Below are 17,227 nucleotides of genomic sequence, written 5' to 3' on the forward strand. Positions count from 1 at the left end.
TCGCTGATACTTTTAATGAACCAAACTGATAACTTCCAACATGTTGATGATTTGCAGTGTTTGGATGTCTTTTCTGCCAAACTACCTTACGAAGGGGAAATACAGTGGTACCTCGCTTAACAATTGCCTCGCTTAACAAGGAAATTGCTTGCCGATTAGGTTTTTGTGATCGCAAAAGTGATCACAAAACGATGGTTTCAGTGGGAAAAAATCCGCTTCACAACGATCGGTTCCCTGCCTCAGGAACCGATTTTCACATTACGATGATCTAAAAACGGCTGATCGTCAGGTTTCAAAATGGCCGTGGGTGTACCAAATGGCCCCCCACTGTTTTCTAGGACACATTCCTCGCTTTACAGGCAGCGAAAATGGCCGCCCCTATGGAGGATCTTTGTTGGACGGTGAGTTTTCAGAAAATGGAAAACCATTTCTGAGTACTCGCTACCTGGAAAATTCCTGAAAAAAGTTCAGCATAACACTGATTATTGCTAGGAGTGGCAAATCAGTTTACAGTATATCGTTCACTGGTTGGTATAGAGAAGTCTGGGATATAGCTGCTTAGAGTGATCTTATAGAACAGATGGGCAGGGTACAAATGAAATCAATCAATCAATCAATCAATCAATCAATCAATACATAAATACTAAATAAATAAATAAATAAATAAATAAATAAATAAATAAATAAATAAATAAATAAATAAATATAGTGATTAATGATGAATGTTGATGTGATATAAAAGTTAAGAAGGGGAGAACTAGTAAATATGGGACTGAATGTTTATGAGTTGTGGTAGCACATCATTTAATAAAAAATTAAATTTTAGTACTTTTAAGAAAAACACCTAAGTAGATTTGGCCCTAAACTTTTCCTGAAGCCAAAATAATCACTTTTAGACACCATGGAAAGAGTCTGTGTACATTTTATTCCTTTAGTGGTTCTTCTAACTTAACAAGGCCAATGAGCCTTGATTAAATTTCCCATAATTATCTGAATGACTGTGTTTTGCACTTCTGTTTTCCCAATACCCCTGAGAATGAGAGGCTTCCGTGTCAAAACAAGGAGCAAAAACAGCCCATTTGGGTCAGCATCTCTGCACTTAGTGTATAAAGTCTCATCTCCAAGGAACCAACAACACCTCAGTTTGAGAGATAAAGTGGACAGCTCTGCCAGTCCAAACTTTTCTGTGTCTTCTGCCAAGAGTTGATTGTACTGGTGGTGCCTTTGACTCAGCATGAAGAGGTCTGAAGCGAACCAGTCCCAACATTTGTCAGCCTTCTGTCTGGCTTTGTTGATGTTCCTGGTGCATCATTCTTCCAGCTTTAATATGAGCCCTTCCATCTGTGACTGGAGGACAAGAGTTCAAACTTCTTTCCCTAAAGATTCAGATGAGATGAGTTTTGGGCACTTTGTATCCATTACAATTAGTGATTTTCCTCTGAAGACCTTTGAGAAATACCCAGATTCTTCTGCACTTAAAAAAGAAAATGCTTTGTAAGTAGTTCTTTTTCACTGCTTCATAAATGAAAATGTAGAGTGAAGCCAAGGGTATGTCTCCTCTTCATTAAACAAAGTATTTGATTAAAGCAGTTGCTTATCTTGTCACTCTCTAAAAAACGTTGAGGACATACATGGAGAAAACTGCCCCAGGCCTCTGAACTAAAGCAAAAGAGAAATCAGCTGATCCGGATCTCTCTCAGGAAAATCTCCTTTGTTTCTGTTCAGGAAAATCAGGGGGAAGGAGCAGGTTATTCATAAAAGGTTTTAAACTTTTTCAGATGGAGCACGTTGAATATCAGATTTATCTTTTTTTCTCTTTGGTCCCTTCTGGGTTTTTCTATTGATTTTTCAAAAGAATATGGGTTTGTTTAGAAACAAAGGAACAAGGTAAGGGGAAAAGGAAAGGGTGGGAACAGGATAGAATTCGAGAGGGGGAAAAGTATTCTTACATTCACTTATACAACTATATTAAAATTATGTTAAAAAGTGAAGTCAGAGAAAAGAAAATCAATTATAGTAGCTAATCTTCCATTGCCTTCGACCATCTATTTTTTTTTCCTATTATCTCTAAGCTTATTACCTTTTAAAAAAATGTATTGTGTCGTGTTTATATCCATTGTTCTAATTCATCATCAAATCCAATATTTTGTCATAGGATCTATTTAAGATTTATATCATATGGGATCAGGTCATCTTCAGGAAAGATAATATTACTGCTCTAAAAGTGAAGTCCAACTGATCTCTGTTTTCTCTTTCTGCCCCTATTTTCTCACAGAATCTTTCCTTTCTTGTTCCTCCATCTTCTCCATAACTTAACTTTTTTTTTTTACTTGTCTTGACTTAAAAAAGAAAATGCCTAGCTTGAAAGTAAAGCCTTTGGTTACATAATCAAAGAACCAGCAGATAAACTATATCAAGTACCAACAATTTCTTAACCTTCTTTCCCTCTTTCTTATAAACATCTCCTTGCTATTTTAAAATCACTGGACATACACTTTACTTAGTGCTCTCTAATGATGATGTAGATACTCTTATAAATCTAGGCTTTATTAAGTATTATTAATCCTCTCGGTACTTCATTTTGCAGAAAGGAGATGACCAGCATCAAAATCATACCTTGACTCTAATAATCATACAATATTGCACAAGATAGTCAGTTATTGGAATTATAGGTTTAGAACTACATACTATTTCATTCATCCACACAATCAACAAACACTAGACCAAGTATGTCATCTACTAACAATGTCTTCAGGATCACTTTGCCTGCTAGAAATCTAGAGAGAGAGACATTACTGTACTTTTTATTTAATAGTATTAATCCTTTAGGTACTTGTTAGCCTTCATGTTCCATCTTATCATTCATTCAACTCTTTATTGCATAATCAACAGATCATTGCAAATTTTTAAAAGAAATTAATACGCTACATTAGAGCAACAATAACAATCATGCCATAGGTGTCATTAAAAATACAATGAATTAAAATAATGCTAACATTAAAACTTTAAAATGGGGCTGCAAATATGATTATTATTTATCTAAACCATTTTAGCTAAAACCTCCAAAAAGTCAATGATAAAACTTAAAGATAACATTTAAATTCTATTCCATATGGCTGTCTTCATAAATATAAATCTTTATGGCAATTGACACAAATATTTTGCAAATACTTAGCTCTACTTGTAGTGGCTTTAAAAACAAATATTGTGACTCTGTTTATTGTATGTGAACTGGGTGTTTGTAATAACAAGCTCAATTTCTCTGGGATGCTTCTATCTTATCGACCATTTATGTTTACTTAATTCCGGTCCTGAGGCCTTCTTCAACTCCATTTGCTGACTCGGTTCTCCCGTCTGCCACACTTATAGCCCATCATCTCCATTTCCCTCCCCTTCACAGATAAGTTGACCATTTGCTTTTCTTCTGTTGCTGACTTTTCTATAAGAGGGGTTGACAAATTCACTCTCCATTACACTGTATTTTTGCTCTTCTCTTCAGACGGTTTCTGAGATCTAAAAATAACCTTGTCTCCATTTTTTGCAGTGTTCGTTATTTGATTCCAATATGATTTTTTCCTGTGTCAGTCTTCCCTGTCCCCCTTGGCAATCCCCTGGTTTTTCCCCTTCTTCTCTCTGAACGTCAGTTGTATTCCAATGTCTTTAATTTGTTCAGATAGCTGATTTATCTTTCCATTTACATCTTGTAATCCAAAGACAAAAATGTCTTCAATAGTCTTTTCCCAGGCTCTAAAAGAAAACTGCTCCATAGTTCAAATAACTCGAGACTTCTACAAGTCTATTTCTAGCTTTCTTTCCAGCAGAGGTAAGACACAATGGATATTCGAAAGGGCAGCATATGTCCTGGAGCAAATAAAACTTACAACTGACTCTTTCTCTCTGGTCCTCATAGAGTCTTTTTCGGGCTGCTTCACAGATTTAAGTAGTCATCTAGTCCTGCTGCCCTAGAAGGAACACTTTCCCTCCCCCTCCTTTCTTCCTCCCTCCTTTCCTTACTCTTTCTCTTACTCAAGCCTCAAGTGAGGAGGCAGTATTCGCTCACCCAAAGAGACATAGTCACTTCCTGTTATCGATTACATTCACTTTTTCATGATTTAGGTCCCTCAAACTTCCATATATAAAAAGCAGCTTACTTCAAGTTCTATTCATGGGGCATTCACAGCTTAGTGCCAAGATGGCTCTCAGATAATCTCTGTAACCAGACAAAAGAAGACCTCAGAGAGAAGAAGCTGCAGAGTCCCCCTCAATCAAATTCTGATTCTCTAGATTTTCACCTCTCATGGTAAAAGTCTTTTCTCCCCCTAGTCTGGAGGGGGTTGAAGCCTAAGGGTCCTGGTCAGTTTTGGGAGCCCTCCTGAAACCCAACCAGTTTTGCTGCGATGAAGCCCTACCTCCCGGAATCACAGAATCTGCTATATGCAGAAAGCAGGATTGTGTCAGTGTACAGCAGAATGGGAGACAACTTGGAAAAATGGTGTTGTGAATCAAGAGAGCCACACTACAGAGGAGAAAGATGTTGGAGAGATGAAGGTTTGTCCAAAAGCTTGAAAGAAGTAGGAATGATGGTCAGAGATTAAAGAGAAAATTGTCTTTTATAATTCCATGACCTTGAGGGGCAAGATCTGAAGGCAGGGTGTGTTCAGGAAGGGCCTCGTGGAAATCTCCCTCCAGTTGCTCTCCATATAAAAAGTTGGGAGGCATATGATATCTTCAATGAACACAGCAGGGAAAATCAGTCAACTGGAGATAAATACATCAATGTTTTGCAGGAGGGGATGTGGCCTATTGGGTTCTATTTCACAATCTTTAGAGCAACCCAGCCACTATGTCAAGCAGTAGGAAAAAATAAAACTGCTCTATCTGTGGATGATTCTATTGATAGACATTTTTCAGTCATTCTTCTGCATGTTTTTCCTGAGAGGGAATGTGGTGCCTGCTGAACGAGTTAGTCCTAATTTGTTAAACCTGTATCTATACTGAAGGAAAAGTGAGGAATGTGATATTTTGGGTCCGGTCAGGTTTAATGTTCTGCATATGTCCTACACTAAGGAGAATCGTCCATCCAAGAAATGTTTTTCCATGATATAGATGATGACATCTAACTTGGTCTGAGGATGAAATTCAGGGCACAATTAATAACACCGCAATGGTTCCTTCAAGCAGAAAATTGAGCAGTTTTGTGAAATTTCATTTGCAGTGTAATTCCAAAGAGCTATCAGCACATCCTGGCCTCTGCTTTTGCCATTCGCCAGATCAACCAGAATGCTCAATTTTTACCTAATGTCACATTGGGTTATAAGATTTATGACAATTCTTTTAATCCGTGGAGAACCTGCTTGACCACCATGGATCTTCTCTTCCTGGGCAAAGGGCAACCCCTCAATTACAACTGTGGCAGGAGAGCAAACGTTCTGGCCGCCATTGGTGGGCTCACTTCTGAAAACTCCAGGCAGATGGCCACCATCTTTAGTATCTACAATATACCTCAGGTATGTCCACAGGGTTAGAAAACAGTTACCTCATGGAAAGGCCTAATTTGTCGCCCGATTGCATTGCTTCCTCATATTTGCTAGCATTTGCTTCCACCTGTAGAAATCATGATCTGAAGTGAATGTACAACAAGGTATTGGAGTTTCGAAATCAAACATTCTATTTCCTCATTGTACTTCCTGGAAAATATTTAGTTAGAGCAAGTATACCTTTCAGAAAAATGGGGTTTATTTTAATGTAAGTATAATGATGCTTTCTTGCTCAGCTCAGCTATGGCTCTATTAGTCCTGCATTACGTGAGAAGAGTCGGTTCCCTTCTTTGTACCGGATGGTCCCCAACGAAGATGCTCAGTATGATGGGATTGTTCAGCTCTTGAAGCACTTTGGATGGAACTGGATTGGTGTCATTGTTTCCAAGGACGACAGTGGGGAAACCTTCCTTCGAACCTTGAGACCAAGGCTTTTACAGAGTCATATTTGCATTGCTTGGACAGAAGAAATCCCAATCGTGACCGTGGTTTCACCAAAAGAAGTGGTTGGGGTAATCCTGGGGCCAATCTATTGGACGCTTTCTCTGAGTGAAATTAATGTGATTCTTGTGAATGGAGATAGGCAGTCTCTGGAGGGGCTACGATTAGTTTTATATATCTTTGAATTTCACAAAATGCAGCCTCAAAGGAGGGTGTGGGTGACCACGGCTCAGTGGGATTTCACAGCTTTACCTGCTGGATTAAAACTGACCACAAAATCTTTCAGTGGAACCTTGTCCCTCAGACTCCACACAAACATGGTGCCAGAATTTGAGAACTTTCTGGACAATATGAACCCATATCAGGATCAGATTTATTTCATCCATCATTTTTGGTGTACTGCATTTCTCTGTTCATTCCCGCTTTACAACTTCCATGTTCCAAATGGGGAGGTTTGTAGTGGAGAGGAGAAGCTGAGGAGCCTTCCTGGAAGTGTGTTTGAAATGGGCATGTCTGGCCAGAGCTACAGTACCTACAATGCTGTTTATGCTGTAGCTCATGCACTCCATGCAGCCTTTTCATCAAGAGCTATGCAAAAGTGGAAGGAGCCTGGAGAGAAATGGAGCCTCCAGGACATTCAGCCATGGCAGGTAATCGGAACTAAGGAATGAATGAAATTGTGCAATTTACAAAACAGGACTTTATCAAGGCTTATTTCTCCTGTTGAGTGAATCAATCTCAAATAAAAACAAACAAGAGATAAATGAAACTAAACTAATCCAATACCAACACCAAGCAGAGTAGAGCAAAGTGTGTTTGTAACCCAAATTTCAAAATCATAGCAGAAAACAGAAGTTTCACTTTTCTTCTGGAAGAGTGACAGAGGAGGAGCTGTCAATGAGTGTGCCTTTCAGAAGTGCATCGAATACCTTTCCAGAGTTCCCTAATTTTGTTTTAAATGATTTGTTTTTTAAAATCCATGTTTTTTTTAAAGAAAGTTAATTGCCTGTTAAATGAGAGAAATATTTTAACTAATATCTCATTACTCTTCTGAAAATATCTTTTACTTGGGAAAAAATCTAAAATTATGTTTGTGTGGCAGAGAAAGAAATAGAGGGAGAAACTGAGATTGCAGGGGGGGGGGAGGTTCCCTTTGGGAGCCTCAGGAAATTGGAATTTGTAAACTGCCCGAAGTGGCCTTATTAGCCAGATGGATGGTATAAATATCAAATTAATAAATAAGAAATAAAGTAAATAAACATGGGATATAGTCTTTAATATCCGAAAATAGCTGCCACTGATGCCCACCAACCTGAGGTTCCCCCAAAACTTTCCAGAATGAAAGAGATCCATAGAGAATTTGGAAGTTTAAGATACAGGGTGAGAATTTGAAGCTTTTCATTTGCAATAAAGGGCCAGAGCCTATGCTGTCATCAACCTTGTGCACAACAAGCTGCAACCAGAGGATTTCTGCTTATGATTTAATGTTACTGAGTCAGAGGAGATTTGCATGGATCAATAAACCCATCACTTGATACTAGTGGTGGGGAAAAAGCTTCATGGGTTCTTTAAGAATGCTGGAAGTATCTCACCAGTTATTTTAACTCTTCCATTGTGTTTTGCATGGACAATTTTCAGATGCTGGAAAGCAGAGTGTATTTATCCATTTCTTCAAATATGACTAAACTTATTTTTCTCCTCCAATCCAGCTTCATTCATTTCTAAGAAACATTCGGTTTAATAACAGTGCTGGTGAAGAAATATTTTTTAATGAGAACGGAGACTTAGAAGCAGGATATAATATCATCAATTTTGTCAGGTTCCCCAACGAATCCTTCCAGACAATCCTGGTTGGAAGTGTGAACCCTGCGGCTCCTGTGGGCCAGAGATTCGTGTTGAATGGAAGTGCCATCACCTGGAATGAGAAGTTTGATCAGGTAGATAACGCCTTTCCTTCATCATCCATCTCATTTGTGAGTGTACTTTTGGTATTGCTATGTGATTGTGCTGATATTTTTCCAGAAGAGGCTAAGAACACAACATAGAGAAATGTGCAGATTGCTTTCAAGCCTGAGACACTTAAAGTACCTTGCAAGAGTCCAAATGGAAGGTAGTTAGAGGATGAAGAACATTTGGTATCACAGCTGGTATATTGTCACAGAAGGATAAAAAAGTTTTTTGAATTACCAATTCTAGCTTTGCTTTCCATTAATTAATTAATTTTCAAATCCAATAAGGACATACTGAGAAAAAAGAAAGAGGAACAAACAGAAATACAAAAAAGTTGGGAAAGGGGGGGATCTGGGGTGGGGACCGGAGCTTCACACGCTTTTCTCAATTCTTCTCAGAATCTCTTCTTCCTTAGTTACAAATATTTATCATTGAATTTGTTACACAACTAATAAAGCATAAAGAAAACAGAAACCCAAACTATACATATTGTGATTGGAAATTCTACGATTCAAAATTACACATCCGTAGGTCAATGTTTTCTTTATGTCACAGAATGCCCCATATGGCTTTCCCTGTTATTTTAAACTCTGCTGGACTTTTGCCTTTGAGAAGCTCGGAGGGTTTTCCCCTTTCAGCCATTTCAAGGGCTTTGCGTAGCCATTATGCCCACTTTACCATGCAGTCTCAAACTTTTTCATCCACTGTATAATATTTCAGAAGTAGTTTATGTATTCTGGAAACCAGATAATCCTCTTTGGCAGATAATTCTTCTACAAAGATAGACTTTTCTGCTTCAAATTCCACATATTTCTGATCTTCTTTAAATCTTTCTGTTAATTGTACAAATGCAAATCACCGAAATTCATAAGTGTATTCTATTGATTCTTCTGTTGCCTTCACCTTAAATTCTCCCTCTTCCATTTCCCTTTGTTTATAATGCTTCCCTTTTGAACCATGTCATTTGGGTATAAATGGACCCACCATCAAGTAACTTATCCCATTTGTCTATGCCATATGAGAACAGTAGTCGGACTCAGCCCAGAGTGTCTTTTGTGACCAGTGATGACACCATGTCTATTGTCTCCAAAGAAGCACAGCAAATTAGGCAAATTTTATGGAAAAGCATCAGGATTCTGGCAAATAAAACACAGCCCTTTCATTATATTTGCGAGGAGGCCTGGCAATGGGACACAGACAGCTTTGGTCGCATTAGTGGATGACCTAGGCCGGGAACTGGACAGGGGGAGTATGTCCCTGTTTCTTCTGCTGGACCTCTCAGCGGCTTTCAGTACCATCGACCACGGTATCCTTCTGGGCGATCTCTCTGGGATGTGAACTTGGAGGCACTATTTTACAAAGGCTCCAGTCCTTCCTGGAGGGGAAACCTCAGAAGCTGGTGCTGGGTGACTCCTGCTCAACATCCTGGCCATTGGCCTGTGGAGTTCCTCAAGGTTCTGCTTTGTCACCCATGTATTTTAACATCTACATGAAATTGTTGGGAGAGGTTGTCTGGAGTTTTGGGGTTGTGTGTCACCAATAGGCAGATGACACCCAACTCTATATCTCCTTTCTGCCTAATTCCAGGGAAGCTGTCTTGAGTCGTGACTCTAAACCAGTGCATGACATCAGTAATGGGCTGGATGAGGGGAAACAAATCAATCTTAATCCAGACAAGACAGAGATGATACTGGTTAGTTGGAAGGCAGATGAGGGAATAGGGATACTATCTGTGCTGGATCGGGTTACATCCCCCAATGAGAACTCAGGTCTGCAGCTTGGGTGTACTCCTTGATTCGTCCCTAACCTTGGATGCCCAGTTCTCGGCGCTGGCCAGGAGTGCATTTGCACGACTAAAGCTGGTGTGTCAGCTGTGCCTGTTCCTTGCGAGTTCGGATCTGGCTACAGTGGCACATGCCTCAGTTACATCCCATTTGGATTACTGTAAAAGGCTTTATGTGGGGCTGCCTTTGAAGACAGTTTGGACAGTTCAACTGGTGCAAATCTCTTCAGCCAGACTGCTGACTGGGTGAAGCTCATTTAGTCGTTTAGTCGTGTCCGACTCTTCATGACCCCATGGACCAGAGCACGCCAGGCCCTCCTATCTTCCACTGCCTCCCGGAGTTGTGTCAAATTCATGTTGGTTACTTCGCAGACACTGTCCAGACATCTAATCCTCTTGCTGTCACACTTTCCTGACATCAAGGTTTTTTCCAAGGAGTCTTTTCTTCTCATGAGATGGCCAAAGTACTGGAGACTCAGCTTCAGGATCTGTCCTTCCAGTGAGCACTCAGGGTTGATTTCCTTTAGAACTGATAGGTTTGTTCTCCTTGCAGTCCAGGGGACTATCAAGAGCCTCCTCCAGCACCACAATTAAAAAGCATCAATTCTTCGGCGGTCAGCTTTCTTTATGGTCCAGCTCTCACTTCCATACATCATAATAGGAAAAACCATAGCTTTGACTATTCAGACTTTTGTTGGCAATGTGATGCCTCTGCTTTTTAATATGCTGTCAAGATTTGTCATCGCTTTCCTCCCAAGAAGCAGGTGTCTTTTAATTTCGTGGCTGCTGTCTCCATCTGAAGTGATCATGGAACCCAGGAAAATAAAATCTGTCACTTCCTCCATGTCATCCCCTTCTATTTCCTAGGAGGTGATGGGACCAGTGGCCATGATCTTAGTTTTTTTGATGTTGAGTTTCAGACCGTTTTTTGCACTCTCCTCTTTCACTCTCATTACATATAACACACTTATTACAAGAACTGCACTGGCTACCAATCTGTTTCCTGGCCCAATTCAAAATACTAGTCATTATACACTGATACAACTTGGGTCCGGGCTATCTAAAAGATCATATATCCCGATATACACCTTCTTGGTGATTAAGATTAGCAGAGTGGACCCTCCTCTCAGTTCCATTGTAAGCACAAAAACAGCTGATGTGGACACCAGAGAGGGCCTTCTCTGTGGCAGCTCGCTATGGAACGTTCAAACTTGGGAAATTAGGACGGCCCCTTCCCTTTAATCATTTGAAAAAAAGCTAAACACCCATCTCTTCTGACAAGCCTTTAACAATTATAACTGAATTCCTGAACCCATTTCAGGAGAAATTTTACTCTCTTTTATTTTTAATGTTTTAATATGTTAATTGTATTTTAAATCATATATTGTATAATTTATCTTTTAATATTTAACTTACTGTGTTTTTAAATTGTGTGAATTTTAATGTTGTGAGCCGCATAGATAGATAGACAGACAGACAGACAGACAGACAGACAGACAGACAGACAGACAGACAGACAGACAGATAGATAGATAGATAGATAGATAGATAGATAGATAGATAGATAGATAGATAGATAGATAGATAGATAGATAGATAGAGATGATATAGATATAGCTATAGATAAATCTTCTTCTTCATCAGGGGTCTCCAAACTGTGGCCTGCGGGCTACATCCTGCCTAACTTGTCATTTTATCCAGACTGTTCCCTTCTGCCCATGGCCTTCAGTTCATATGGGACAGGGGTGGTGGCCTTCCGGGGGTTTCTGCTTTTGTGTGCATGCGGGGGGCCTCCATGCGGGTAGGCGGACATCTGTGCTCACTGGGGTGAATGTGTGCGTGCAGCTGCATCTACAAGCATGTTCCTTTAGCCTTCAAAAATGTGGAAAATATACGATGCGGCCCTCATGTTCAAAAGTTTGGAGACTCCTGTTCCTCATGGTCATTTAACTACTCAATAACTTCCTTCTAATTATCATTTAACTTCTTCATGACTTTTCTTCTGATGATCATTAGAATACACCCAAGTCCACCTGTGTGGAGAGCTGCCACCCTGGAGAGAGCATGTCTGTCCAACTGGGAAAGCAGGTGTGCTGCTATGACTGCGTTACGTGCCCTAACGGGAGGATTTCGATCCAGATGGGTAAGTGAAGGACTCCAGAAGCACCTATGGAAAAATACAAGAATCTGAATTGCCTCTATAGTGGCATTTCTGGCACATTTTGTTAAATCGAAGAACAAGGATGTCCCAAGAGAGTATTAACTTTGAAAAAAATGCAGGACTCATTTGAAGGATTATTTTCTCTAATGGATAAAAGTTGCGTGACTCAAAAACTAAGACCAGGTTGTTTTCTTTCAGATACAAAAGAATGCCAGGAATGCCCCGAAGACCAGTATCCAAACAAGAATCAAGACAGTTGCATTCCCAAAGCCCTAAGCTACCTCTCTTATGAGGAACCCTTGGGCTCAGTACTGACTGGCTTGGCCCTCTTCCTTTCCACGATCACTGCGGTGGTGATGGGGACTTTCATTCAGTACCGCCACACTCCCATGGTCAAAGCCAACAACTGGAACATCACCTGTGCCCTCCTCTCATCTCTCTTCCTCTGCTTCCTCTGTTCCTTCTTCTTCATTGGAAAGCCTGGAACTCTCACCTGCCTTCTGAGACAAATGGTGTTTGGCATCATCTTCTGTGTATGTGTTGCTTGTGTCTTAGCCAAAACCATCACTGTGATAGTAGCCTTCATGGCCACAAAGCCTGGACTTGGGATGAGGAGATGGGTTGGGAAGCGGCTGGCAGGGTCAGTCATCATGGTGTCTTCTCTTATTCAGGCTGGTATCTGTGTGGTCTGGATGATTACCTCTCCCCCCTTCCCAGAGTTTGACATGCATTCTGAGACTGACAAAATCTTAGTTCAATGTAACGAAGGTTCAGACCTCATGTTCTATCTTGTCCTGGGCTACATGGGGCTGTTAGCCATCATATGTTTCACAGTGGCTTTCTTTGCCCGCAAGTTGCCAGATACGTTTAATGAAGCCAAATTAATCACTTTCAGCATGTTGATGTTTTGCAGTGTTTGGGTGTCTTTTCTGCCAGCCTACCTGAGTACTAAAGGGAAATACATGGTAGCTGTGGAGGTCTTCTCCATCTTGGCTTCCAGCGGTGGATTGCTGGGTTGTATCTTCCTTCCGAAATGTTATGTTCTTATTCTCAGGCCTGACCTGAACAACAAGAAGCAAATAGTACGGAAAAAGATGAGATACAGTTGAGAGAGAAATCACATCATCTTCAATTACTTCTTCTTTGGAAAATCTACACAAAGAACGAAATGAAAGTTGTCTTAGACTTGATAAATTCCCTAGTTTTGCATTGTGTTCAGGATATGTTAGGTAGAAAAAAATGTCTGTTGCCTTTATGAGATTATACCTACACAATTAAATTCGTAGTAGATGGTGTAATTTTCTTTCATTTTAAGAGAGGATATGTTGACCAGTCATAGTGTATTCAGAATGGGTGGTATGTTTCAAGAATTATTTCTCATCAAGAATCACTGTTATATTCTCCACTTCTCAAATAGTTAGGACACTGCCAATGTCCTTGAAGGAAAGCTCGAAAATGGACATCAGCACTGTATTTCAGTTGCAAATGTGGTTATCCAATTGCATTCTGAGCTAGTTTTTGCTTGGGTTTGGGATAGAAACCGTTTTGGTTACTATTTTTTAAATCGTTTTTTAATTCCTATCAAAATACATACACAAAATGTATGTGACATTCAAGTCATAAAATAATAAACCCTCTGGATTTCAAAGAGTGTCTATTTATTATAATCAGTTGACAAACTCATACTATGACATGGCAGGAGAAGTGTCCAACTGAGTTTACAAAGTCTATTAATGGGCACCACATTTTATAAGACTCAGGGCTACCACCACTTCCCCTTAAAGCCCGGCAGTTAGCTTTTTCTTAATTCCTAGAAACCAGATTGCGACACACCCATGGAAAATGATTACCTTGGCAATGACCTTGGGATGGAGTGTAATAAGCAGCTTGCCTGTAAAGGAAAAGATCAGATGCTGATGTAATCAATTTGTCTCTACTCTTGAAACAGTGCCAGCAAAACAAGGGAGGTGGCTCATTGGAATTTTTCATTTGTAATTTCCCCATTTCTAAGAAGATTCAGTTACAAATCCCTTCAACCTTGGGACATAACCCTGACATGTGGGAATGGGAGCCATGACCCTGATATCCCCTCATCTTGGTCATTCTTAGTGTGTGATTTTCACTCAGGTCCTGAAGAAAGAAATGTGACCTTATTAATATCACCCGTGACGTTGCTCTCATTCTAGTGTGTACTTGTCTCTTTGGCCCTCCAGCTGTTTTAGACTTCTCCTCCCATCATCTTACTCCTGACAAGGTTAGTTAAATCTTCTCTGAGTTTCCCTCCAAAACATCTCTAGCCAAGTGCTAACAACGGCAGCATCATCCCTCTACGATGAGAACATGGAACACAGACCTCAGTTCACTCCAGATCTTTCAGGGGCAACAGACCTTTATTTCCTCCCTTGCCCATTGATTACTTTTTGGGGGTGGGGGACCAGGGTTTCCATATTTTTCAGGACCAATGTGGATCTATTGCAAGAGGTTCTCTAGAGGTATGGCCCTTAAAGGTATAAACCTGCTTAGGAGTGAAAGGTAGATCCTTGGTCTTCCCACAATTAGAAGCCCACATAGGTCACAAACCCCCTAAATAATATTTTAAAAATGTTTAATCAATTAACCTCTTATTTGGAATAGGTAGCCTCAGCTGGGTTGCCTTTCTGTTGAGCCCTGGACACTATTTGGCCTGTGCCTTACAGAACAGTCCATTTTAAAAAAGATTTCCAGGGTGAAGAAGAGGAGGTTGCAAGAGGAATAATCAGAGCCTTTTCATAAAGAGTGATAGATGGAGGTCACCCTCCTTGGGAAAAAGTCAATTAGGAGATGCATGAGCCTCATTCATTACCTTGCTACAATTTGATAGCACAGAACAAGAAGAAATTGACTCAAGATATTAGAAACTTTGGGAAAAGTCCAGATCTGTGGACAGTTCTGTTTACATTTTTATTCCTTTAGAATAGAGCAGGGCTTCAAACATAACAAATTCAATTACCCTTGATTACCTTTCCTATAATTATAAAATTACTGCTTTTAGCATTTCTTTTTCCTCAAGCCCTCTGAGAAATGTGGGGTTTTTCTGTCAAAATCAGGAGGAAAAACAGTCCTTTTCATTTATCATCTCTGCACTTACTGTATAAAGTCTCTAGTCCAACAACTGGAGCATCACCTGTGCCCTCCTCTCCTCTCCCCTCTTCTGCTTCCACTGTTCCTTTATCTTCATTTGACAGCCTGGAACTCTCACCTGCCTTCTGAGACAAATGGTGTTTGTCATCGTCTTCTGTCTATCTGTTGCTTGCGTCTTAGCCAAAACCCTCAAATAGTAGCCTTCATGACCACAAAGCCTGGATTTGGGATGAGGAGATGGGTTGGGAAGCAACTGGCAGGGTCAGTCATCATGGTGTCTTCTCTTACTCAAGCTGATATCTGTGTGGTCTGGTTGATTAACTCTCCCCACTTCCCAGAATTTAACATGCATTCACAGACTGAGGCTGGCACAGTCCCAGTTTAATGTAACGAAGGTTCAGACCTCATGTTCCATCTTGTCCTGGGCTACATGGGTTTGTTGTTCATCCTCAGTTTTTTGGTAGCTTTCTTTGCCCGAAAGTCTCCAGATACTTTTAATGAAACCAAATTAATCACTTTCAGCATGTTGATGTTTTGCAGTGTTTGGGTGTCTTTTTTGCCAATCTATCTGAGTACTAAAGGGAAATTTATGGTAGCTGTGGAGATCTTCTCCATCTTGGCTTCCAGTGGTGGCTTGCTGGGTCATCCTTCCCAAATGTTATGTTGTTATTCTCAGGCCTGACCTGAACAAGAACAAACAAATAGTAGGGAAAAAGATTTGGTACAGTTGATGGAGAAGTCACATAATTTTCAGTGAATTCCTCTGGCGAAAGTCAACACAAACTAAAGAAATAAGTTATCTTAGAGACCTTGATAATGGTCGTGGTTTTGCTTTTTTTTTCATGGTATGTGAGGTAGGAAAAATGTCTGTTGCCCTTATGAGGTCATACCTACAGAATTAAATTTGAAGTGGGTGGTGTATTTTTCTTAAATTATATTTGTGGGCATGTTGACTAGTTAAAGTGTATTCAGATTGGGTGGTACATTTATAGAATTATTTCTTATCAAGAAATATGATAAATCCTCTAGATTGCAAGCTGTGTCAGTTTCTTATGATCAATTGATGAAGTCATACTGTGATATAGCAGAAATGTCAACTTCATCTGAGTTTACAAAGTCTATTAATGAGCAGCATATTTTATAAGATTCAGGGCCTTGTGATATAGTGCAATAAGTCGCCTGCCTGTGAGGGAAAAAATCAGATGCTGATGTAATCAATTTGTCTCTACTCTTGAAACAATGTCAAAAAAACAAGGGAGGTGGCTCATTGGAATTTTTCATTTCTAATTTCCCCATTTCTAAGAAGATTCATTTGCAAACCCCTTGAACCTTCGGACAGAACTCTGACATGTGGGAACGGGAGCTATGACTCTGACAGTTCCTCATTTTGGTCATTCTAGTGTGTGATTTTCACTCAGGTCCTGAAGAAAAATTGTGACCTTATTGATATCACCCATGACAGTGGTCTTATTCTAGTGTGTGGTTCTCTCTTTGAATCCCCCCCAGCTGTTTTAGTCTTCTCCTCCCATCATCCTCCTTCTGATAAGGTGATTTAGTACTTCTGGAGGTCACCTCCAAAAAATCTCCAGGGCCAAGTGCTAAGAATGAGAATGTGATCTCTCTAGGATGAGAACATGGAACACAGACTTCTGTTGACTCCAGCATTTCCAGAAGTGAGAGATTTTTATTCCCTCCCTTACCAAGCTTTGAGGACAACTGTATTCCGTATTTTTCAAGACCAGCATGAAAGAACCAGCCTTTTAGAATGCTATTAACCTGTTTCTGATTCACAGGTGGAACCCTGTGATGTCTGCCTAGGTCATGATTATTAACGTGATATCAGTATAGACCAATGGGAGTGGTGGAGGGGAAGAATCATGAGACATAAGAGACTCAGCAGGAGGAGGGAGAGTTTTAATGGAGTTAAAGAGACTGAGAGTTTTGAGAAAATTGAAGAGTTTGGAACTTTCGGAGGGAGATTGGTGGTTGAGTGTGGATGAAGGAGGACAATGCTTTAAGAGTTAACAACAATGCTTGAACCATCATCATCTGTAACAATAAACAATTTCTATTTGTTTCTTTTAAAAATGACACATTGCCTGTACTTCTATTATTCATAATAAACAATGTTGATGTAATCAACTGGTGGCAGCTGAAAGACACATAGTGTGAGCTCTTAGTTTGGTGAAACAATCAGGGGCCCCGTGGGGAATCATGACAATCCCCTTCTCTCAA

At 40.1% G+C, this 17,227-nt stretch overlaps 1 protein-coding gene across 1 annotated transcript; it reads left to right on the forward strand.

The window, feature by feature from the left end:
* The first annotated feature begins 5,363 nt into the window (after positions 1-5,363).
* LOC140708281 (vomeronasal type-2 receptor 26-like) lies at positions 5,364-16,521 on the forward strand. The gene is made up of 3 exons (XM_078378776.1): positions 5,364-5,507; positions 11,728-11,854; positions 12,071-16,521. Exons 1-3 carry the CDS (start codon positions 5,364-5,366, stop codon positions 12,979-12,981), a joined length of 1,182 nt encoding a protein of 393 aa, XP_078234902.1. The 3' UTR covers positions 12,982-16,521.
* The last annotated feature ends 706 nt before the right edge of the window (positions 16,522-17,227 follow it).

This window comes from Pogona vitticeps, chromosome 6 (genome assembly GCF_051106095.1).
Source record: "Pogona vitticeps strain Pit_001003342236 chromosome 6, PviZW2.1, whole genome shotgun sequence".
Lineage (NCBI taxonomy): Eukaryota > Metazoa > Chordata > Lepidosauria > Squamata > Agamidae > Pogona > Pogona vitticeps.